The sequence below is a fragment of the Aspergillus caelatus genome (genome assembly GCF_009193585.1).
Source record: "Aspergillus caelatus strain CBS 763.97 unplaced genomic scaffold BDV27scaffold_19, whole genome shotgun sequence".
Lineage (NCBI taxonomy): Eukaryota > Fungi > Ascomycota > Eurotiomycetes > Eurotiales > Aspergillaceae > Aspergillus > Aspergillus caelatus.
In genome coordinates, this window is record NW_022475282.1 from 101039 (window position 1) to 124956 (window position 23918).

Below are 23918 nucleotides of genomic sequence, written 5' to 3' on the forward strand. Positions count from 1 at the left end.
TGAGCTGGATGAATGATAGATGATGGGCTACCAAAAATCGCTAGTTCATTGGTACGTACTCCGTAGATTAGTACTCAGTAGTGAGCAGAGAACTTTAGGTAGTAGTCCCGTGGATATGGCCTGTGAACTGAACCTAGATCCTTTTTCTAGATAATACTTAGCTCCCAAAACAACCCAGGCAGGAAATAATAGGTGTTCGATTGAGGCCTTGGATATCTATAGGATCCATTCATTTTAGTGGGAAACTAAAAAATAAAAAATAAAAAATAAAGTAAGAGTCATAGGGACTTTGTTTGAAAGCTTATACCCGGCACTTTTCTTCTCGAGGACAAGTTCTTACCAGTGCCGTCTACATGTGTAAACATACATTGTGCTGAACCTCGATCTCGTGCACGGGAATAATGTGAAGGGGCCCATCGCGATCTATCGGCCAGATACGACGAGGGTGGCTTGAGAAGTTACAAAAATTACTAGCACTTGTAGCAGTCGAGGCGTGTCGACCCAAAGGGGCACTGCTTTCTGCCCAATTGGAAGATGATTTATAGGCAGCTGACGTCAGAGCGCCTTCAAATGGGTCCAAAAAGCAAAGTCGATGCAAATCCAAGGACTTAATTCCACTTCTTCTTGACACCAACCATGGAATGAAAATCAAATGGCTGAAAAGAAGGAAAACTAAACCAACCACTAGAGTTGAAGACTCCACACCGCTAAAACTAGTTAAGCGCCGCATCACGTTCAACATGAAGGAATACGAATGCCATAACCCGACCCCAGATCTTCTTTTTTATTAGTAACGGCTCGTAAGCCTCTCAGCTCAGATCCCCTTTCATCCTAAGTCCTCGCTTTGTTTTCTCTCCTCTTTGTCTCCCGCCAACCACCCCCTTATCTCACTGTGAGTTATTCATTGTTTTCCGAGACATCTACGCCGGAGTCGAGCTCCACCTGGGTCCTATTTGTGCGAACGCGCAAAGGACCTTCTCTAACTCGGTCGTGCGACAATCCCCCTCTTAACGACTTAACGACCCAACGCGCACGAGTCGCATGTAACACCCTCGGCAAACATCAGACGGCCTGCCCCTATCGACTTGCGGATAGAATTCTTGAGAAAAGGGGCCTATATTAATTGATTGCCTGTCCCGTTCTGTCATTGACACGGAGGAACCGATCGAATTCCGCCTGAGGAAATACCGACCTTGCCAAATTATCAACATGGGAGAAAGCGCACAACGCCCGTCGTCAGGGCCAGGGCCAGTTGGGAAGAACTTTTCATGGATTCTGGTAATGCTCTTGGCGTCCCGGCATCAGCCGCAGGGCTGCGCGATTATGTCCATTTCTGGCTGACTGTACGTTCTCTTTGGCTGCAGTTAACGGCACAGTATACTACGTTTGTGCTGGTATGTTGCCCACCTTTCCAAGTAGCCTCGAAAATAGACCGTTAATCCATCGCTTTCTGCACAGTTATTACACTACTCACGGGTGATGCCGCCAACTAATGGCAAGCGATATCTCACGTCTACCGCGGTTTTTTTCAACGAGGTTGTGAAACTTGCCATCTCTCTTACCATAGCATTATACGAAGTTTCCAAAACGGCTCCCCCATCAGTTCCTGCAACATCCCTTTTCTTCTCCCTCACGGCTGCTGTTTTCTCTGGTGACAGTTGGAAACTCGCAATACCCGCAAGCCTCTATACACTTGCAAATTCGTTACAATACGTCGCTCTTTCGAATTTGCAGGCGGCACCCTTCCAAGTAACATACCAGTTGAAACTCATTGCAACCGCCGTTTTTAGCGTGATTTTACTGAATAGGAACATCTCACTGCGCAGGTGGGGGTTGCTATTGCTCCTCCTGGTGGGCGTTGGGCTTGTGCAGATACCCATTAGCAGTTCCGGGGAGGTTTCTCTCCAAGATGAGGCAGCCGCCCATCATGCCTTTCCGCGGTCGCTGGAAGAATGGAAGGCCGCCAAGCTGGATCGGCCAAATCTCCATAAACGTTCGGCAACGTATGAGGGCATTGAGGAGGATATGATGACCGCCTTTCCGCGAATGAATGCAGTTGTTGGCCTCTTAGCGACTCTTGGCGCGTGCGTCGCATCCAGCCTTGCCGGTGTATATTTCGAAAAGGTACTGAAGGATAGTGCAAAGTCAACCTCGCTTTGGGTCCGTAACGTCCAATTGGCCGTTTACTCTTTATTTCCCGCACTTTTCATCGGTGTTGTCTTCTTGGACGGCGAAAAGATTGCCGCCAACGGCTTCTTCGGAGGGTATAATTGGGCCGTCTGGTCTACCGTGGTTGCTCAGGCAATCGGAGGGATTGCAACATCCTTCTGTATTGGCCATGCATACCGAGATGCGAAGAATGTTGCTACTGCTACCAGCATCTTTCTCACTACGTTAGGAAGTACCTGGCTATTTGAGTTTGAGCTCACTGGTAATGTACGTGTTGCGTAGCTTTTTCTTGAAAGGACCCTCCGTGGAATCTAACATGCGCTGACCGGCCCCCCTCTAGTTTATTCTCGGAACGTTTGCAGTGCTTGTGGCTACCTATCTTTGCGAAGACCCGAGTTCGGCTTCCAACACCGGCAAGCGCCAGGGGCCTCGCCCGCCTCCGATTCGCATCGACCAGTATGAGAAAGAATCCAAAAGCGATGAAGTTTCGCCCACGTCCCCTCCACCGAACGAATTTTCGATCAAACTCCCCGGAACGCCGTTCCTGTCCGATGCCGGCCTGTCGACCTCTAGGCCTACATCACCAGGTCATGTTAGGATTAATGCAGCCCGGACCGCCAGCGGTGGTTATTTTGATAAGCAGCTACGAGACCAGTGATTTGACGATACGGATACGAACTCAGATTTGCATGCAGTGTGTATATTACGCTTTGCGTTTTGACCAAGTCCTATGGGAAGTAAATAAGCATGGATAGAAGCGAAGCGTTTTTTGTTTCATCTTGGACATCGACATATTTCTCGTGCATGTGGCTTTTGTTTCTGTCCTGTTTTCTACTATCTTCGTCTCTTCATCCATTTCCCTCTCATCTTCTCCCCCTTTTTCCAAAAAAAGAAAACCCCCTTGAACGTCATGTTTTATGTTTTAGTATATATATGATCACCCTAACCAGACGTTCGGTTGTGTAGCAATGTATAAGTGTATATCGCTCTGAGGCTCTGAACATACCCCTGACAGAGACCACTTGCGCCGATCAAACTGTCATACTGCTCATTCTCTGGGCAGCTTCCCACGTGCTTGTCAGTCTTTCTGTGATAGAAAGCAGGTGACCTATTCTCCCACCTGTAATTGAGTAACCGTTCAACCTTTTTCAATCAGGCTATCTACTACTCACCCCTGTTTACTCGCAGCCGTCTTAGCATCATGCCAAGAAAAGCTTACTCGCCCTTCCCTGCATCACGCCAGAGTACTTCATATAGAGGAACGGGGGGTACCCAGCTCCGTACACCCATGCGCTCCAATGTGCGTACTGCTCTTGATCAAAGATTCGGCGAAGGGGCTCGAAACTCGTCATCTCTAGGCGGATCTCGCAGAGAAGAGCTTCCTATTAGTACACCCGAACCAGGGGCACTATGCCGTGATGACGACTTGCTTTATGATGCATTCGGTAAGTAAGCTTAACAGATATTGTATTGACTATATATAGGATAGAGGCTAAATGTAGTGGATTAAGATTTGGAATTGCTTGCACAGTCAGATGAATCAGCGAGGACTCGACAGTCTATCTTCTCAATTACAGACCGTCAGTTGCACACACGCGAGGTGCCCCAGAATGGCGCCCCAGCTCTGGTCTCTCGATATTTTTGCGGTAGGTCTTGAGTCTCTGCGACTCAAATTGGATGTCAATACCTCTAACTTATTGCACTAAATAACACGGTTCAGAAACACCTCATATCACACCGCATCAAAGTGTGGCATCTGGTTCCTCAGACCTTGAAATAAGGTCACCTTCTAGTCCCTTGCTCAGGCTACAGGCTGAGAGAACCCGGCCTTACGTGACACAAGATAGCGATTCAAAAGGGTGCCACCATGATCACCAGCTCCGGCTTGAACAATTCGAAGAATCACACGCTGCTGCGATTCTAGAACAAAGGACGCTGTTCCAGGACATGCCCGTGTCAGTTCGAGGAATCGTTCTTGTGTCTGTACATGAGCTCCCTGATAAATATCGGTCGCTGTTCTCTTTTCCTGCCTTTAACGCGATACAATCCAAATGCTTCCAGCCTGTTTACAAAAGGGACGACAACATTGTGCTTGCTGCTCCTACTGGAAGTGGCAAAACAGTTGTCATGGAGTTGGCCATATGTCGTTTACTTAATAATCTGAAAGACGAGAGGTTCAAGGTCATTTATCAAGCACCCACTAAGTCACTTTGCTCAGAAAGGTTCCGTGACTGGAGCAGGAAGTTCCACTCACTAGGTCTTCAATGTGCTGAGTTGACCGGTGACACTGATTACTCACAGATGAGGAGCGTCCAAAATAGCCAGATAATTATAACGACGCCGGAAAAATGGGATAGCGTAACACGGAAATGGAAGGATCACGCACGTTTGATGCAGCTGGTGAAACTCTTCTTAATTGATGAAGTTCATATTCTCAAAGAGTCTCGCGGAGCAACATTAGAAGCTGTTGTATCACGCATGAAGACGATCGGGTCCAATGTACGATTTGTTGCACTAAGCGCTACCATCCCAAATTCTGAGGATATAGCAACATGGCTCGGCAAGGATGTGACGAACCAGCATGTTCCAGCACACAGGGAGCATTTTGGTGAGGAGTTTCGTCCCGTTAGGCTGCAGAGGTTTGTGTGCGGCTATCAGTCCCAGGGAAATGACTTCGCATTCGATAAGATGTGTAATTCGAAGTAAGTAGGCACACCCAATCTCAGATTTACTCTGACCACAAATGTTAGACTTCCTGATATACTTGCGATATATTCTTGCAGGAAACCAATTATGATCTTCTGCTGCACGAGGAACTCATCTGTGGCTACGGCAAAGGAACTTGCTCGACTGTGGTCAATGTCCAACCCTCCAGCTCGGTTATGGAAAGGACCAAGCACATCATTCGAATTCAATAATGTAGACTTAAAAAGTACGGAACGAATTCAATTGTTTATAGAATACGCGGTTGCTGATCCGGTTTATTAAAGCTACGAGTGCTGCAGGTGTCGCCTTTCATCACGCTGGCCTCGGTCCCGGAGACAGACAGACAATCGAAAATGGTTTCTTACAAGGTCAAATTAACATAATATGCTGCACATCCACTCTTGCAGTTGGTGTGAACCTCCCATGTCACCTTGTGATTATCAAAAACACCGTCGGATGGCTGGACGGTGGCTGCAAAGAATATTCGGACCTCGAGATTATGCAGATGCTTGGTCGTGCCGGGAGACCTCAGTTTGACAAAGACGCAGTCGCCGTTATCTTAACGAGAAAAGAACGAGTTGGCTACTATGAACGTCTCGTCTCAGGCTCTGAATGCCTTGAAAGCTGTTTACATTTGAACTTAATTGACCACCTGAACGCTGAGATTGGGTTAGGCAATGTCACCAGTGTTGAATCTGCTATCAGATGGCTTGCTGGCACCTTTTTATCCGTGAGGCTCAGACGAAACCCAACACATTATCAGCTAAGGGAAGGCGCCGATAGGAAAGATGAAGACGAGATGCTTCGCCAGATCTGTGAGAAAGACATCAGACTTCTCCAAGAGAGTAACTTAACCTCCACTGAACGCCTTAGGTCCACGCAATTTGGTGATGCAATGGCACGTTATTACGTGCGGTTCGAGACGATGAAGACCTTCCTCACGTTAAAGCATCACGCCACTATGTCTCAAATTGTAAGCGGCTTACCTCTGAGCTATAATACAAACTAACAAATGATTTCCCAGCTCTCCGTGATCTCTCAGGCAGAAGAGTTCCGTGATGTCCGTCTCAAGGCAGGAGAGAAGTCGCTGTACAAAGAGATCAACCGTGAAACTGGTATAATGTTTCCGGTAAAAGTGGATATAGCACTTCCTGCTCATAAAACATCACTACTCATCCAGTCTGAGCTGGGTGTGGTGGAATTTCCAGATGACGAACAATATCAAAAACACAAGTTTGCGTTCCAGCAAGACAGAGGTTTCGTATTTTCACACGTTAATCGCCTTATTCGATGCATCATAGACTGTCAGATTGCTCGCCAGGATTCAATTGCTACCAGAAACGCCTTGGAACTTGCAAGGAGTTTTGGAGCCAAAGTGTGGGATAGATCCCCATTTCAGATGAAGCAACTTGAGCAAATCGGTGTTGTCGCGGTTAGAAAATTAGCAGCTGCAGGAATAACCAGCATTGAAGCTCTAGAGTGCGCAGAGCCTCATCAGATTGACATGATCTTGAGCAAGAACCCTCCCTTTGGGTTGAAACTTCTAGGGCGTCTTTCCGAGTTCCCTAAGTTACGCGTGTCTGCCAAGGTGATAAAAAAGGTATCAGATTTATAGATCTTACCTCGCCGCCAAGCGCGTTGCTGACAACCCAGTAGGAGACAAAACACGGTAATCCCATGAGAGTTCATTTCAAAGCCGAGGTTGCATTTATGAATGAAAAATGCCCAGCAACTTTCCAGAGGCGCCCTGTACATGTCTGTTTCCTAGCGGAAACCTCTGACGGATTGATGATCGATTTCCGGCGTATGAGGTTGGTTGAAAGAGTCACCCCTTTCATTATTTTCTCAGGACTAACACCAAACTAGTGCCAGTAAGGTCCAAAGTAGCCAGGAGATACATTTGAACCTAGAAATGAATAGCCCAGATCAGTACATCACGTGCTATGCTATGTGTGATGACATTGGTATGCATTTGGTTCTCAGCCAAACTAACCAGTCTGTATTGCTGATTTTTTGAAGCCGGGACTTTGATATCAGCAGAATTGAGGCCCATCCTCCCAGCTTCGTTGTTTTCCTTTCGTTCTAGTAAGGAGTCAGATGAGACGAACCAAAGGCACATGATGAATCTGCCACGGCCACGTAGCAACACGTCTTTGCGGGTCAAACCCAATAAAGAATGCAATCCAGATAGCTTCGGCAGTGATGACTCGCTTTTCAATGACTTTTTGGAAGCTGGTGCGATCTCTCATCTTTCCCCCTTCGTACAGTGACTTAGTCTAAGGATTTTACGGGCAGACAAAGCCACAGATTGGGCAGCTATGAATTACATAGCATGCCCAGCGAGTGAGAATATGCCACAGGAAAAGACGAGCAAGAAGATCAAAAGATCCAAGGAGGTGAAGGATGTACACAAAGCAGAAGAGCCAACCCAGTTTGGAAATGGTAGATGGAGCTGCAACCATAAGTGCAAGGACAAAACAATGTATCCTTTTCTTCCCTTCCCTCACTCTTCTGGATGTGAGACCTAACTAGTTCATAGGTGTAAGCACCTTTGTTGTCGGGAAGGGCTTGTGAAACCACCAAGGGTGAACAGAAAGCACTCTGCTGGAGGGATTGACCGCTCAAATGGACTCAATCAATTGACATTATCTGCAAGTATCCCCAAGAATAGCACGCAGATGGATAATCTCGGTAAAACATGGGTTCAAAAGGATAATACGAATGACAATGGGCCACAAGAAATGCCACAAAGCTCCTCACAAGAACCAAACATAAGTTTGAGAGATGCTGCTTCCGAAGGCCCAATATGTCCTGGCGTTAACAATAAGGACTCATCGAGCGACTATGGAGATGACAGCTTCAGTGATTTACCTTCACCATCTGATTTGCACTTTGGCAGCATCACTAAATTGACAGACCGAAGTGCTCAGACTGCCAGCAAAGAGCTCTCCTTAGATAAGATTGTCAGAACAAAAGACGAATGGATTTACACAGATGAGCCATGGCTTACACTACCGTCCTCGCTTCCTGATCCGCTTGTGCATGACAAAAATGCAATGTCTACCAAGATTGCAGGGACATCCAGGGAATCTGTGCTTGGACCAAAGGCATGGAGTTTGAATGGTAGTCAAGGAGCCAAAAATGACAACCAAACCACTATTGAGACGAATGAAATTGAATATATTGGGAAAAAACGAAGGCGCTCTTTGACTTCTGGGGACAACACCCACGGCAAGAGAATCACGAAAAGACATATAGATGACCAAGCTGCTGAGGCTTCTGCAAGTCCAAGTCAATATCACGGTGCTGACACATTGAGTGGCTACAACCAGAATCCTCAGCCTTATGAACCCGCTGATCTACCCGCCATCTGGGATGATATCGATCCAACCCTGTTGGACGAGTTCAAAGACATTGTTAACTTCTTCTAGAATGGAAACCAGGCTAATGGGTATCAAGTATCCAACACTAATCACTATCGAGGGTTGGGGTGACCTTACTAATAGTACCTACCGACCAGAGATAGCGCTACAGATCCCTTTCATATATTCTCTAATGTATCGTTAATCTGTCTCCTATACTGGTATATCTCTAATTACCCATCATTGACCTGCGTTCATGTTCACCGTATCGAGATTGTGATAAGGAGATCGCTTAGGGGAAACTTACGGTATCTCAATTATGTCATAGAAAAGGTGCATGTTCAAGCAGTGAATTGAATGTAAACTCCGTTAAGTCCAGTCTGCATGACAACAGAGCACAATGTTTCAGTATCACGTCTCGTCACAGGACAACCTTTTCCCGCCCTCTTCCGTATCCAGCACTCACTCACACACTCTGGTATCGCCGCGAGAATATGCTTCCAAGGTTGCTACTTCTCTTTTTGTCTCTTTCTATGTAGCTTTCTTGTTCAACGACCTCATATTTCTTAATAAAGAATTATCAGGTATTGTCAACCCATTTTTTAATTGTTATTTTTGTTTTTGTTGTTGTTGTCTTTCTCCTTCATCCTTGTCTCTTTGTCCGCGATGTTCTGCTTAACGTAGGACAACAGTTATATCCATACTATACTTGTCTGTGAGGGCCTATGTCTTGTCTAAAGCCTCTATGAGCCATGTTCCTACTTTATACTTGACATGTACGGAGATTTCCGAAATGTTCGAAGCAGTCATGTTTTGCCAGACTGCAAATCCCGTCTTTTTACCAACATGTTTGTGGCTCATTTACAGTTCTATACAACCTTATAAGAGTCGTTTTGTCCCCTGATAACATTGGAAGCCGATACTTATCGCGAAGAAAGGTTTGACTTGACGACACACTATGCAACCATGGGGAAGTTGAACTATTCAGCAGTGAGGCCTCTACCTTTATACTCCATATCGCATCCCTTGAATCAAATACTGAGACCTGGTGGCTATTAGAGGAAAATTGACGGTGAGAAGTTTGCGCGGGTCCTCTCCAGGGACCTGGTGAGTTTTGACGCACAAAATATCAACAAGTCTAGTAATACGGGCTGATTCGCACCCAGAGAAAGCGACTACCAGATGGACCCGGCTTTAAAGCTGCAGCGAGGGATCCTACATTGGAGATCGACATTGCAAACAAGAAGTTGACAGACAAAGATCTGCCTATGTTCATCGATGATCTCCTCGAGTGTATCAGGGAGGAGCTTGGGAAAGTGATCGAGTTCCATATCCAGGGAAACAGCCTCACCCTTAAATCTCTACCGAAGCTGGGCGAGGCAATTGCCCTCAACGCAGGCGAGCTCAGGGAGCTTGACATCTCGAACAACAATATCAATATCAGCCCGAGCCCTGAAGATAAGGCAATATGGTGCCAGTTCCTCAACTCCTTTAAGAATTGCTATATGCTCAAGAAGCTTGATCTTGGGGGTAACCCTCTGGGACCTGTGGGATTGGAAACCCTTGCTCGTGTTTACATCAAAAGTGATCTTCACTTCCTCGAGGATGATGCTAATGCTATTGTCGAATCTAAGAATGAAAAAAGGTCTTTCATCGAAGATCCGGTTGCGGTGAAGGTCACGACAGGAAAGGAGAACGAATATAGCACGAGAGGTAGTCGCCCTGGAAAGTCGCCAAATAAGGGGAAGAAGGCTCTGCGACAAAGTTTTGGTATGTATATACCACCCGAACAACGACATCGCGTAGGCAAACGTTGACTGCTTTATCCAGGCCAGCCCAAATCTAACCCTGTTAAAGGAGCAGCACCTGACGACCTCAAACGTTTCGCCTGCACCCGTGGCCTTCGCTCGATTGCCTATCTCATCTTGTCCAACATTTACATGGCAAAGAGTGGCACGGTGCACCTTGCGAGTATGTTGAGCATGCAAAGAACCTCGGATCAGCTCCTAAAATTCCTTCCCGGGGGCAAATCCCTAGCCTTACCTGAAACCGCACGCGGCAATAGCATCGTCTGGCTTCCCAACGACACTCTTCCTCAAATGGCGAGCGAGTTCCTCGAAAAGGCCGAAGCCATCAACGAGATAAAAACTCACATTGACTCGGATGATGACCTTTCAGCTGACGATGAGGCCCTGGGACTTGTCGGTGCCATCGCCCAGACAAACGCCGAGCCTAACCACAAAATCGACACTGCTGCACAGAGGGAACTTCAGAACAAGAAGAACACCGCATACGCCAGACTCACGAAACGTGTCCGTATGGAAGCACTGCACGACGAAGGCGTGCGTGGCACAGACCTATGGATCACTGCTCTGCGAATGATGAATGTTTCCCGAATCCTCCTTTGGCAAGGTAAGGACAGCATTGTAGGCTCCCCAGACAAGGAACAAGGTCAGCAAGAAGACGACGACAGAGACGACCCCAATCCTTCCGCAATACACATCGAAGACATTACTCAGCAGTTCGAAGACCTGGAAGCAACAGCACATCCCAGTTCCCGGAAATCACCTTCTTCCCCCGTCGAAATCCATATCAATGAACCTGGCCGCATGGGCCCTTTCCACCCCGGCACAGTCTCATTCGACGTCAACTTCCCCATCCTTCATTCATCCAACACAGAGAGTGTTGAGATTCCACTCACCAGAAACGATATGTCCGCATCACCACAACCCGTCCGTTCAGGAAAGGGCAACACCCGCACTACACTCGGATCCCGAGCCCTCCGCAAGGAAAAAGAGACTTGGCGCTTTGGCTTTACGCTTGAGATATGGCGCAGAATTATTGTAGGTGCGGTCGGCGCGGAAGGTATTCTGGACCTTGAACAGCAGACTCAGATCATGCGTTATGCCACTGATAGGAAGACTCTTAAGGATGAGATGGGTATTACAGGTCTTGAGGATCATCAACAGATCTGGAGGATCTTGGAGAAGAATAATTGCTTCGTTTATAGTCCTTTGTAGGGCTGATGCGGGCAATTGTCTCCTGTTAAATACAGCTTCTGTGGGGAGTTAAGAGGGCTAGATAATATCAACTCCGCTCGAGATTCAAGGAAGGGGAGGGGGGAAAATAGGCTCACAAACAGGTGACAGGGGCGAGTTTAGGCGAGACAACAATAAAAGGTTAGAAAAGATATCCTGAAAACATGCTTGGTGATGATTAATTATATGGATTGGAATAAGACGTTTAACGTTCTTTCATTAAGAAGAGGGACTTATCATAATATGACGCATTGCTTGACTCCTAAGTCCTGGCACCTGTACCGCATGAGCTATTCAGAGGCGTTGAAGCTCTCTGAAAAGTAGTTCGCATAATCGCAAGCCCACGATGACTCGGGGTTTAACCAAAAGGAGAAAGAGAAGAATGGCAGACTACTTTGAAACACGGACAAATTTACTCAAGTTTACCAAGTTAAGCTTTTCCAGGCCATAGTATCAGTCATGGTAATGTCAGCTCCAAGGTCTTTTAATAACCATGCTCTGAGTTCTATTGCGACAAATGAATCGACCCTATTGCCTGTAATAGACTTTACTGCGTCGATATCATCTCCCGGAGAGCTTATCAAATAAGCCAATTGCTTCTGAATGGCGTCCAGCGTGAATGTGGCTGCGATGTCTGTGGTCTGCGCGGCGCTAAGTACAGCCTCAGGACTGTAATCCTTGTCATGCACTGTCTGTTGATGCTCCTGGTGGGCATTGGTATCTTGAAGATGAGTAAATAAAGGGTACTTCATATATGCAGGAACCGGTACGCGCCGGTCATGAAATGTTGTTTCTGGAACTAGCCCGTAAGCCAATTGGCATGTCGCTTCTGTCAATGAATTGCGAGGATCAATGCAATACTCCACAAGAGCATGAATCTCTTCCTCCCCAACCTTTCCAACGGAGCTTTTTGAGTTGCCTTGTAAGAGACTCGGGGATTTCGCCAAAATAACCGACTGTGGTAACGTAGCTAAGATCTAGGGTAGCTGCCTGTTGTCCGCTTTGGACGAGATGCCTGGCGAAAGCATCCGGAAATGTGTTCCCGGCTGCATAGTTAGCTTGGCCACGGTTACCGACGAGCCCACTAGCAGATGTCATCATGATGAAGAAGCCTAGTGGTCTGGGAAGTGCTTCGTATAAGTTGAGAGAACTGATGATTTTTGGTTCCGTTGCTGCTTGCCAATTCTCGTACGTCATCGTTTCGAAGATTACATCCTAAAAATTATTTAGTCTCTATATAAGGAAACGTACTATAGCTTTGGTAAGATTCTCACTTCAAGTACCATGGAGCACTGTATGTATCCTTTAATCGGGGGCAACTTTTCTCTGCACTCGTTGAAAACAGACGTGAGTTGAGCCTTCTTAGTGATGTCGGCTTTGAAGATCCGATACTCGCAGCCACGTCGTGCTATGAACGAGGTCGTCTCTTCGACTTCTTTGTTAATTCTCCCGGAGCGGGATATGAAAACAATGTGCTTTGCTCCTCGCGAAGCCATCCACTCAGCCAGGCTCCGGCTAACCCCACCCAGCCCACCAGCCAAGAATACCAATCGCCTGGTGATTACACGTAGTTCCAGGATCAGTGTTGAAAGAGGTCAGATGGTCATGCGATGATCCTGCCCACAAACACTGACGTCCTCGAGGAAGCTACTTGGTCGAGGCGGACCCCAGCATTCTCGAGTGCATGGTAAACATTCTCTAGCAACAGCCGCTGCCGAGGATCCATGCTCAGTAGCTCAGCCCTGGTGATGTTGAAAAATGCGATCTTTAGGGAAAGGAGTAGCGGACTGACGACCTCGCAGTAAGAGTTTCCAGAAACCTTCCGTGTCAGAAGACACGGGATCAAAGTACAAGAGTAATGCAGGAATTGAATGCATACATGAAAAGTGGATTCTTTCCTTCCAAGTAGGATCTTTTCTAAAATTCATTTGAAGGATGTGCCGCCTCTATATGGAGTATGTGCAACTCAAAAGGACGAATGAATTGCACAATAGGAAATAAGCACTTATGCTTCTGGGTATATCCTATATAGGACTACGCACTACTATATAAGTGCGGTCCAGTAAAGGACAGGCCTTTCGAGTAGATCTAAGCTAATAAACTCACCTAACAATTCGTTCTGGGCCCCTTAGAAACCAAGAAACAGAGCGAGAACCAAAGAATTGAAACCAGTGGGAAATTTAAATTAAATGCCTCAGGATAAATGTCCTCTCAACCCTCGCACGTGACCTTTGGTATCATTTCCAGGACTTGACTTTTGACCTAAGTGGCGGACCACGGTTTTGATTCGAATTGGCTTTCCTCAAAGCTCTCGAAATCTGGATTCTGCTCACAAATACCTACATTTTCACTCTGATTAACAATGAATATGATGCGCGCCAAAAGAACCAACACACAGCCCCTAGAGGATGCCTCTACTGCCCCCGTAACCTTCAACGACGGTCTCCCACTCCCAAAGCTGATCGCATTTGATTTGGATTACACCTTGTGGCCATTTTGGGTGGATACACATGTCAGCGCACCGATTAAGCCACGAGATAATAATTCCCGGTGTACCGACAGGTATGTACCTCCTTTGCGCAATGAACAATACCATTCATTCGAAGTACTCACGGTTCTTCATGCGACAGGTGGAATGAGTCGTTCGCCTTCTACCCCGCGGTATCAGCAATCATCTATGCATGCAAAACTCGCTCAATCCCGCTAGCTCTGGCTTCCCGTACCCATACTCCCGACCTGGCTCGGGACATGCTCAAGGCCCTTCACATTATTCCAACTTTCTCTGATAACCCCGCAGCTAAGGCGAAGTCGGTCCGTGCCTTAGATTATTTCACCTACGTTCAGATCTTTCCGGCAAACAAGACACAACATTTCTCGAAGATTCACCAAGCTAGCGGTATAAACTATGAGGATATGCTCTTCTTCGATGATGAGGCGCGCAACCGGAACGTTGAGACAGAGCTTGGGGTTACTTTCTGTCTCGTTCGAGACGGTATGACAAAAGAAGAGGTTGATCGGGGAGTCTGGGCATGGCGTAAAAGGAATGGAATAAAGCCTACTGCGCCGAAGGAAGATAATGGCGAGCCGGCGAATTGAATGGATTATTTCAAGGGTTGGTTATAGATCAGGGTTGACTATCCTGAGAATGAGCGTTGGGACTGACACTGGTTTTCATGACTAAACTTTTTTATGATGAAGATACCCAGATGGGATGATGAGATAGTCGCTATATATATATATATATTTAGATATAGAAACTAGACCTTTCAAGTCTTGCTATGAATCCATATAAACGTCTAATAGATGAATTAGAGTGTCACATGTTCCATGTAAATCTCACGGAGATAAAGTCATCAAATCTCGGAGTTATTTCCGAGCTCCGCAACTCCAATTAACCTTAGTTTCAATCAATTAAATCATTCAATCAACCTGCATATCTGCCTTTAACAACTTACACAACAACGACAGCAACAAGCACACACCAGTTAAGACCAACCTCCATCATGGACCCTCGTCAAAGCCAAGTTCACCTCAAACCACCACCACCCCAACACGTTCGCCCTTCAGCATCGGGCTCCTCCTCACCAGCCCCAACTCCCCGCGCCCCCGTAACAGCACATCCTACGACAACAGTCGCAGACACAGTCATCCTCCACGGCACGCATCCAATCTCAATAGGCGCAGGAACGATAGTCCATCCCCGCGCCAAATTGTACTCTTATGAAGGACCCATCGTCATCGGCGAGAACTGTATCATCAGTGAGAAAAGCACCATTGGCGCCGCGCCCACCCAGCCTCCCTCGCTTCTCAGAGAATCGCGCGCATCAGACGGATTGCCCATCCGTATATCCTCTTGTGTTACCGTTGGGCCGCTAGCTACGATCTTACCTGGGGCACATATTCACTCTGCTGTTACAGTTGAAGCACTCGCGACCGTCCACCGGCGCGTGTCGATAGGCGCACATTCGAAGATCTGCTCGGGGTGTGAGGTTTCGGACAATGTGAAGATAAGAGATTGGACTGTTGTGTGGGGGTCTGGAGCTGGCTTTGGACAGAGAAGACGTACACGCGCGACGGAGAAAATGAGTTCGGCAACGGCTGCAACACAGGGGATCCAGGCGTTGGAAGGGAGAGTGATCGAGGATGCGAGACTGATAGTATTACAGAAAGAGAGAGAGGCTCTTGTTAGGCTTATTGGACCCGGAGGGGGTGGAAGGAGAAGGTGAATCTGGTGGCGTATGCAGGCACAAGGCATGCATATAATCTGTTACTTTTCTGCTTTTTCTTTTGCCCCTCAAGTGCGCTTTATACCCTGATAGACTCTAATGAAATATGGTTTCTTGGCTATAGAAGAGGATTGCTGTGCGTAATTATTCAGTCGCTAGAAGACATAGACTGTACACTATATCTATTCGCCGAATCATGTAATCACAAGGTACATTGAATATCAGATGCAATGAACAAAGGAAATCATTAGGTCTTTTTATGACCACCGTTCTCCCTAAAGGGGGCATATAAATGATTTGGAAGGTTCGTAGACGCTTTAGTCCTCAGTCAAAACAAATTCAGGCATAAAGGTACAGAAATGGAATATAAAAGTAAAACCTAGAAACAATAAACCAAATGTCTTAAGAACCTCTTGCATGACCACCACCTCTCATTCTCTTTCCAGCCCCTTCGTTACCACCCTCCCCACCATCATCTCGGGCCCGCTTGTTTCCCTGAGGAACGAACTGGCGAGCGTGAGCATTCAGGTTTCCACGTGGGCTAGACTGCCCTTGCCCCTGTGGCAGGTTTGCAGTCTGGACACTCTGGTTACCACCTCGGCCATGACCCCCGCGGCCTCCGCGGCCTCGAGGGAGACCGGTGCCACGTTGGGATGGCTGGCCTTGCTGTTGCTGTTGAGGCTGACCCTGGTTTTGCTGCGGTTGTTGTTGATGGCCACCACGCCCGCCTGTTCGACCTCCCCGTGCAACCGGTAACCCAGACTGCAGAGCTCTAAGAACTCCACTGTTAGCGCCAGCTGGAGGTTTACTTGGTAGCGATGCAGGCTGGTTATTCTGACTTTGTCCGAAGGGGTTCACGGGAGCATTCGCTGCTGGCGGTGCTGTGCCTTCGGTACTTTGTGGTTGTTGCTGCTGCTCTTGCTGTTGCTGCACATCTCCTTGACCCTGAACTTCGACTGGGGCAGGCCCCTTAGCTGGAGCGGCTGTCGCTTCAGGACCGGTTGCTGCTGGGCCTTGCTGCTGGTTGACAGGCGCAGGAGTGGGTGCAGGAGTCGGCGCAGGAGCCGGCGCAGGAGCCGGTGATGGGGTCGGTGCCACTCCTGCCGCTGGTGTTTGAGTAGGTGTTGGCGCGGGCGCTGGTGACGCTACTTGTGCGGGGGATGCAGCCGATGCAAGCTTTTGGGTTTGAGGAGGAGCCTTGGTTGTCTTCGCTATTTCCCATACCTCAACAACAGGTTTCTGAGGAGTCTCGGTGGCCGCCTTCTGAACAACGTCGATCTTGGCCTGCGCATTCCTGCACCGTGTATCAAGCATACTGATCTTAACTAACGTTTTCTTATCAGATAGCTCGACGGCAGATTTGATTTTCTCCTCAACACCTTCCTCGTGAGCCTTCTTGAGGGCTTCCTTCTCCTCATTGAACTTTTGCTCCATGGAGGCCAAGGTTTCCTGGCTTACACCTGCCGAAGGCTGAGCCCCCTGTTTCTCTCTCTCCTTAGCAAGCATGGTCCGGATATTGTTTCGAATGATGGTCCGAATGGTTTCGTTCTTAGCAACCAGGGCTTTAGCTTGCTCATCTGTGAGTTGCGGTAGTTCTCCTTCCGTCTTTGCAGGAGTCGCGGGCGCTGCAGGGGTTGCAGGAGCCTGATTTGGTTTCGACACAAGGGTTCCCGGTTCTTGCGGCTGTGATGTGGCTTGTTGGTTGGTCCTCAACTTTTCTATCTCTTGTCGGTGAGCCGTCCTGACTTCAGCCATCTTGTTATTGAAGGACTCCTTCAATTTCTCTACACGTTCTTTAGCCCTTGTCTCGTGTTCGGTATCCTTGGCGGCTAGAGTGGCATCCTTCTCCGCCAAAGCAGCCTCCTTTTCGGCAAGAGCAGCTTCCAGGCGTTGCACCTTCTCTTCAAGTGCCTTTACTCTTTCATCATCACTTGGAACAGGCACTTGAGTGGTTGGTACAGGGAACTGAGAGGCAGGCGTCGAGTCAACACCAGAGCCGGCAGGTTTTTCTTCAACAGCTGGTGCAGCTGGCTTTTCGGCCAACTTGGCTTTCAACCCGCTCAACTCTTCCTTGGTCGTCTTCAATTCCTCTTGAATGACTTCCTTCTCTTGCACCACCGTATTCAACTCCAGCTGCTTAGCGTTAATACGGCCAGTAAGTTCCTTAGACCTAGCCTTGAACTGTTCGGTAAGCTTTGCACGCAAATCCTGCACCCTCTCCTCTGCGTGCTTCAGTTGCTCTGGGAAAGCAGCCGCTTGTTCCTGTAAGGCGTCGCGAGATGACACGGCTTCATCGCGCTCTTTCTCTAGAGTCTCTAGTTTCTCCTTCAACCCTTCCATCTCAGCTGGGTCAACACGGTCGTATTTCTGGAGAATATTCTGAGTTCGCTGTTGCCATCTGTCGCGGTCTGCTTGTAAGAGCTTCATCTCCCCATCTTTTGTCTCCACCACATTTTCAAGTTCCCTTATCCGCGTTTCCAGAGGCTCCATTTGTTGCACAAGCTCATCGACACGTGCAGACTTCTCTGCCAGGGCAGTTTCCGCTTGCTTGACCTGATTACGCAACGTAACGCTGCTTTCCCGGAAAAGATTAAGTTCGTTCAAGGTCTCCATGAGTTTGTTGTGGCTCAGAGCGGTATGTTCGCTGTCAGCAGCAGCGCGACGTTGCTGTTCAAGTTTCAGCCTCGCCTCGTCCAGTTGGGATTGCGTATATTCGAGCTGCTGGCGCAAACGTTTACTCTCCTGTGTTGATAGATGATACTGAACATCAACAATCTCCTTTTCACGACGCAGGAACTTGATGACCTCTTGAAGGCCTTCCAAATTGGGTGCAGAGGTTTCGCCGTCGTCCTCGGCCCCAGGAATGTTGGCACGGTCCCGCTGTAAAGCAGAGATCTGGTTCGTAATATTCTCGAGCTGTGAGTGAAGCAAGGAATTCTGGTGCAAGACTTCCTCGCGGCGTTTCTGCAGCTCCGATAGTTCACTTTCATATCTGTCTTTCAGCTCATTCCAACTTTCCTCTTTTTGTGTCAGATCTTTCTTGTATGTGTCGGCTTGGGCACGGGACTCAACAAGCTCAAGCTTCAACTGATTTGCTTCTGAGCGAACTAGCTGTAGGTTCTTCGCAGCCTCAGCATGCTTGACCAATTCGCTTTCATAGTTTTGCTGTGCGTGCTGTGAAATTTCTGCCTGAGCCTTCAAATCTGCTTGATGGTATTGGGCTGCGGCAAGCTGGCGTTCATTCTCGTCCTTTAGTCTTGTGATCTCAGCTTCCAGGTGAGACTTCTGCTCCTCAAGGCGGCGGGCAACATCTCCTTGCTCGTCACGGAGTTTAGATAGTTCACTATTGGTAGTAGAAAGCTCGGACGAGATTTCCTCAATCCGCTTTTCAAGATCCTGGATCTTCTTATCCTTCTCTTCAACAAGGCGTTCCGTCTCCTCACGATACTGTTCATGTGTCTCGGTGACAGACTCCAAGCGTTCCTCAGCCCCCTGACTGATTGCCCTATAGTCCTCCACCTGTTCCTTAGCATGCTCAAGTTCGCCCTTGGCTAAGTCGAGGTCACGCTTCAACTCAGCAACCTGGATACCCAACTCCTGTTCACGCGTCAAACCAGACTCTTGTGCACCGTCTTCCATAGTTGCAGGCGCCTCAGTTGGGGCAGCGGACACGCTAGGTCTAGACTGCATTACTTGTAGGCGCTCCTCAGCACTCCGGAGCTCAACAGTCAACTCATCCACCCTAGACTGCAAATGGTCTCTAGTTGTCTTGACACCAACTAGTTCTTCCCTAGCCGATCCCAAACTTGTCACCAAATCATCAATCCGTTTCTGACTTTGCTCATGCTCATACTCTCTCCGCAGGGCCGCCTTCTTAGATTCCTCAACCTCATCATTGAGTTTCCGTTTAGTGGATTGCAACTCGGACTCAAGTGATTCGACGTTGAGCTGCAGGCGACGACGGCTCTCTGAGTCGGTGTGCTCGCGTTCATTTAGGATTGTCTGCAGGTTAGCATTGAGGGAGTCAAGCCTGCTTCTCTCATTCCGTAATGTCTCGTTGTCTTCTATCAACCTTCTCTCGATATTCTTCCAAAGGTCCTTCTCAGCCTTCAAGTTTGCATTCTCCCGCTGGAGACTTTCAACAAGACCCTTTGTTTCTACTAAATCTTCAGCTGCTTGTTGTGTCTTTAGGTCTTGACGGTTTGCATTCTCCAACAGCGCAGCATAGCGTTTCTGGAGTTCGGTGTTTTCGCTCTTAAGCATGTTGAAATTACTTTGCAACAGTTCCGCCCTCTGGGTAGCAGCACCCAGCTGGCTGCTGGAACGGCTAATCTCACTCATCAACTCACTGTTCTTCCTCGACAACTCGTTTACTTGTTGTTTAAGGGCAGAATGATCAGTGGCAGACTCCTCGCGGAAGCTGTCAAAGTGTGCTTGCACCTTGCGAAGGAGCTCGGCATAATCAGGTGCGTCCTTCATATGCTCATCGGCAGCACCAGGCGGTGCGGCGCCGAGCGGGAGAGACTGAGAGAAAGCAGAAGAATCACCGACCGTCTGACGCCGACGTGTGAGCATGCTCCGGAAAGTGTCACGTTCCTTTACGTAGCTCTTCGTCTGAGCGACAAGGTTTGCAATCTCATCGCGATATGTCTGCACTCTAATCCTTAACTCCTTCAGTTCTTCCTGCTCTTGTTGACGGACAGCGTCCTTCTCCCGGGCTTCAGCGCCCTCCATCTTATCACCGAGTTCTCTCAACATTCGTCGGAGGGTCACGTTCTGTTCCTGAAGTTCATGGAGGTCCTTAAACGTCATCAAGTTCTGGCTAATGAAGCGTCCCGTAGGAGTGAGATCTGCAGTGGTGTCCTCGATCTCCTTTCGAGCTATCTTCTCGAGCTCGTCCCTGTCGTAGCTACCTTCACCTTCCTTCAAAACGGCGACTTCCAACACCAAAACCTTGATCTGCGCACTCAGATCTCTAAGCTGCTGGCGCAGAATATCTCCTTCACGAGCTAAGCCCTCCACCTGGCCTTGCCATTTTCTTGCTTCCTTTGTTGCGTCATCCCTCTCCTTTCCAGCGGTTTCGAGAATGTTAGACATTTCAACAACAGCATTCTCGAGTCTTGCATGATCAGCGCGCAGCTCATCAATTTCGGGCTTACTTGCTTCGAGGTCCTGAACCATCTCATCCAATGTTGACCGGAGTTCTTGGCTCGTCTTTTGTTCCGCGGCCAGTAGTGTTCGCATCTTGTCATATTCCGTATACATTTGCGTGAGAGTAAGGCCACCCTTTCCTCGAGAAGCTCTAGGCGAAAAAGTACCAACAGGTGTACCAGGACGAACGGGCGTGCTAGGCCCTCCATTTAAGCCTGGTGCTGGGCTCATGGACCTCCTTCCAGCGACACCTTCAGACTCGAGTTGGCTCACTGTGAGCTCAAGTTCAGCGATGCGGCGCTCAGCGACTTCTTTGTCGGAATGTTCTGTTTCAACCTCCACGCGGAGTCGGGATATCTCTTCCGCTGCATCGTCCCTCGCCTTTTCTAAGGCCAACTGACATTCCTGGACTCGTTGTTTGGCGGTTTCCGCGGCATTTCCTTGCAATTCGGCGAGCCTGTTCGCACTGTCCAGTTCAATTCTGAATGATTCAGCTGTTTGGATGGCCTCCTCCTTGAGCTGTTGCATGCTCGAAAGCGACTCTTCATATCGCTGCTCGACCTCATCGAGCCGGCTCTTAAGGGCATTTTCGCTGCGTCTCAAGGAGTCGATGGTTGCACTAGCCTCCTCATTCTCGCGCTGAAGCTCGGCGATCCTAGCGCTCTTTTCCTTCCGGAATTTTAGATACTCGGCAGACTTCGTCTTCAGCTCTGTTTCAAACCATTCGTTGTTCTTCTTTGTCAGATCCAAGTCCTGTTGGAGACTCTGCTCGCGGAAACGGGCACTCGCGGATGCCGAGTTTGCAGCCTGAAGATTCTGCTCAGCAGAAGAAAGTTCACGTCTCAACTCAATGGTTTTCTTGTGTTGCGTCGAAAGCTCCTCCGCTAGCTTATCGTATGCTGCAGACTTTGATTCAAGAAGTGCTAGTGTGTCCCTGTTTGAAGCTTCAAGGGAGGAGATGCGGGATTTCAAAGAGCTGACTTCGGATTCATTAGAGGTAGAAGAGGATTTCAAGGCGGCGATCTCGGATTCCAGGCTGGATCGGATATTTTCTATAGCATATAAGCAATTGCATCACAACACAGTATTGATAACACAAACCAGATTCATGTAATTTTTTCCTAGATTCCTCAACTTCTGCATGGCCCTTCTCGACAGAGCTCTTCAACACCTTGACCTTGGACTCACTGCTGCGAACCGCGTTTTCAAGCTCTACCTCCAGGCGAAGCTTATCGGACTTCAGATCATCGTATTCTCGGGCCTTTTTTGTGATCGCTTCGAGGAGTTGATTCACTAATTCAACTGTAGGAGCTTGGGTAAGAGTGGTAAGGGTCGACTCTGCGATGGAGTAATGAGAGGACAGGTAAGGCAATTCAATCGCAGCGGTAGCCATGGCGCCGTATGTTAACAGCGGCACGAAACCGCGTAACCTTGTAGACGGTTAATCAAGAATACCCCAGAACAATCGTCGTGTACCCAGGTGAATAGACGATGTTGCTGTAGGTGTGACATGCACTGTCTTTGACACGTGCACACAGCGCTCAAGGTTGCAATTAGCTCATGACGACATCAAAAGATAGATGTCTATGAGAAGCAACAGAGGTAAAGTGAAGATAAAACCTCTGTAGAGTGATGAATAATAGATTATGGACAAAGGGTGAAGAGTGACGCTTTGCATTCGGGCTGCTGGGTTACAGCTCCTAACGCGGTTAAGCGCGCCGATGTCATCACGTGAGGTGCTACTCCGGATGAACAAGAGGCTGTGATTACAGCCGCAAAGAACAGCGCATCTATCAAGCCCAACAAAGGCTGCTGACGGCCTACTCGGTGCGGCTTATTCCAGGGTGGACTCGAACATCTCTAGGTGACCATATGTCTCTTTGAACTTTCGAATGAGCCATCGCGACCTCTACTTGAGCTCTGTTTGGCTCCGGTGAGCCAAGCCTTGCCTCATCTTACTAACTTCTGGACCCTTCACGTCACCTTTCTTCTCAACTGTGGGTTTGGCTTTTCTTGATAACTTGCAACCATGTCGCATCTTCAGCAGCAACTCAAAAGCTTCAACGCTGGAGTCGTGGCTGCTGCGGCTCGCATGCCGCAGCAGAGACGGTTCGTCCATAACAACTCTGCCAGTAGTTCACAAGTACCGTCTTCGGCCTCCACACCCACCCCGAGCGGCGATGTCAAGCGGAAAAGGCACGATGCAGATATCGTCTACTCGCAGCCTGCCAACACTGGCACAGGCAAGGATATTATGACACAAGTTATCTTTGCAATCGAACATATGAAAAACAAGGGCGTCCCGCTCAGGTTCACGGATATCGTCTCCTACCTTTCTCTTCAACATCGGGCCAATGATCAGGGTTATGTCCAGGCACTACGGAGCATTCTTCAGGTGCACGAGAAGGTCCAGTACGATCCTAGCGGTGCGAATGGAGAAGGCACATTCAGCTTTCGCCCACCACACAATATCCGCACTGCTGAGCAGTTGCTCCAGAAACTCCAGTCGCAGTCTACCGGTGCTGGAATGAGCGTCCGTGAGCTGCGGGAAGGCTGGCCAAATGTGGAAGACACTATCAATCAGTTGGAGAAAGAAGGAAAACTTCTTGTTACTCGCAACAAAAAAGACGACCATGCGAAGATGGTATGGGCCAATGATCCATCCTTGATACAACACTTCGACGACGAATTCCGTCAAATTTGGGAGAAGATCAGAGTTCCCGACCAGCAAGCTGTCAAAGAGGAGTTGGAGAAGGCCGGGATTACACCCACGAACAAAAATAAGGTCACCAAAGCTCGACCCAAGGTCGAACACAAAAAGGTCAAGAAGCCTCGTCGCAGTGGCAAAACGACTAACACTCATATGATGGGTGTCTTGAGAGATTACTCTCATCTCAAACGATGACTGAAGCGTTTATACTATGGAAAAAAGAATGTTGAGTATCGGCTTTTGCGGTTGCGCTTTCCAGTTGCGCATTACGTTGAGATTGAATTATAGAGACCGCCACGACCATGGTGGAGATCGGTTCTAGTGCATCAACCGGCGTCTTAGGGGGAATATACACCGGGAACTTGAGTTTCATCACACGACTAAAAGTCTAGCTAGCATCGTCGCTCATCGCCAGTTGCTGTTCAGCCTGTAAAATACTTTAATAAAATATAGATACCCGAAACCGTCGCATGGAATAATATTACTGCGTAGATCACGAAGCTCTGCGGATGATACCCATTTGACAAAATATTAATTGAACCACCAACTCATATTC

General features: G+C 48.3%; 9 protein-coding genes across 9 annotated transcripts; 7 read left to right on the forward strand and 2 right to left on the reverse strand.

Annotated features, from left to right (window-relative positions):
- The first annotated feature begins 1000 nt into the window (after nt 1-1000).
- On the forward strand, nt 1001-2969 carry BDV27DRAFT_33290 (putative UDP-galactose transporter). The gene is made up of 4 exons (XM_032076359.1): nt 1001-1278; nt 1365-1394; nt 1459-2436; nt 2510-2969. The coding sequence occupies exons 1-4, from the start codon at nt 1210-1212 to the stop codon at nt 2825-2827; spliced, it is 1395 nt and encodes a 464-aa protein (XP_031931804.1). The 5' UTR covers nt 1001-1209; the 3' UTR covers nt 2828-2969.
- Nucleotides 2970-3457: 488 nt separating this feature from the next.
- BDV27DRAFT_153734 (putative DEAD/DEAH box DNA helicase (Mer3)) lies at nt 3458-8306 on the forward strand (the record flags this gene model as incomplete). The annotated part of the gene is made up of 11 exons (XM_032071848.1): nt 3458-3614; nt 3681-3815; nt 3890-4871; nt 4920-5101; nt 5160-5848; nt 5900-6463; nt 6532-6686; nt 6742-6839; nt 6895-7110; nt 7171-7357; nt 7415-8306. 11 exons carry the CDS (start codon nt 3458-3460, stop codon nt 8304-8306), a joined length of 4257 nt encoding a protein of 1418 aa, XP_031931805.1.
- Nucleotides 8307-8826: 520 nt separating this feature from the next.
- BDV27DRAFT_121874 (uncharacterized protein) lies at nt 8827-9174 on the forward strand. Its single transcript, XM_032065479.1, has one exon. It carries the CDS (start codon nt 8983-8985, stop codon nt 9139-9141), a length of 159 nt encoding a protein of 52 aa, XP_031931806.1. The 5' UTR covers nt 8827-8982; the 3' UTR covers nt 9142-9174.
- A 29-nt stretch (nt 9175-9203) lies between these two features.
- BDV27DRAFT_167281 (uncharacterized protein) lies at nt 9204-11445 on the forward strand (the record flags this gene model as incomplete). The annotated part of the gene is made up of 3 exons (XM_032074439.1): nt 9204-9227; nt 9404-10007; nt 10101-11445. The coding sequence occupies 3 exons, from the start codon at nt 9204-9206 to the stop codon at nt 11255-11257; spliced, it is 1785 nt and encodes a 594-aa protein (XP_031931807.1). The 3' UTR covers nt 11258-11445.
- Nucleotides 11446-11697: 252 nt separating this feature from the next.
- On the reverse strand, nt 11698-13001 carry BDV27DRAFT_141761 (uncharacterized protein; the record flags this gene model as incomplete). Its single annotated transcript, XM_032069866.1, has 2 exons — nt 11698-12252; nt 12900-13001. The coding sequence occupies 2 exons, from the start codon at nt 12999-13001 to the stop codon at nt 11698-11700; spliced, it is 657 nt and encodes a 218-aa protein (XP_031931808.1).
- On the reverse strand, nt 12819-13399 carry BDV27DRAFT_121879 (uncharacterized protein). Its single transcript, XM_032065480.1, has one exon. The coding sequence runs from the start codon at nt 13201-13203 to the stop codon at nt 13012-13014; it is 192 nt and encodes a 63-aa protein (XP_031931809.1). The 5' UTR covers nt 13204-13399; the 3' UTR covers nt 12819-13011.
- BDV27DRAFT_121880 (Mg-dependent acid phosphatase) lies at nt 13388-14558 on the forward strand. Its single transcript, XM_032065481.1, has 2 exons — nt 13388-13837; nt 13906-14558. The coding sequence occupies exons 1-2, from the start codon at nt 13638-13640 to the stop codon at nt 14369-14371; spliced, it is 666 nt and encodes a 221-aa protein (XP_031931810.1). The 5' UTR covers nt 13388-13637; the 3' UTR covers nt 14372-14558.
- Nucleotides 14559-14698: 140 nt separating this feature from the next.
- BDV27DRAFT_121881 (transferase hexapeptide domain protein) lies at nt 14699-15587 on the forward strand. The gene has a single exon (XM_032065482.1). The coding sequence runs from the start codon at nt 14779-14781 to the stop codon at nt 15499-15501; it is 723 nt and encodes a 240-aa protein (XP_031931811.1). The 5' UTR covers nt 14699-14778; the 3' UTR covers nt 15502-15587.
- Nucleotides 15588-22452: 6865 nt separating this feature from the next.
- BDV27DRAFT_121884 (transcription factor TFIIE subunit TFA2) lies at nt 22453-23824 on the forward strand. Its single transcript, XM_032065483.1, has one exon. The coding sequence runs from the start codon at nt 22682-22684 to the stop codon at nt 23555-23557; it is 876 nt and encodes a 291-aa protein (XP_031931812.1). The 5' UTR covers nt 22453-22681; the 3' UTR covers nt 23558-23824.
- The last annotated feature ends 94 nt before the right edge of the window (nt 23825-23918 follow it).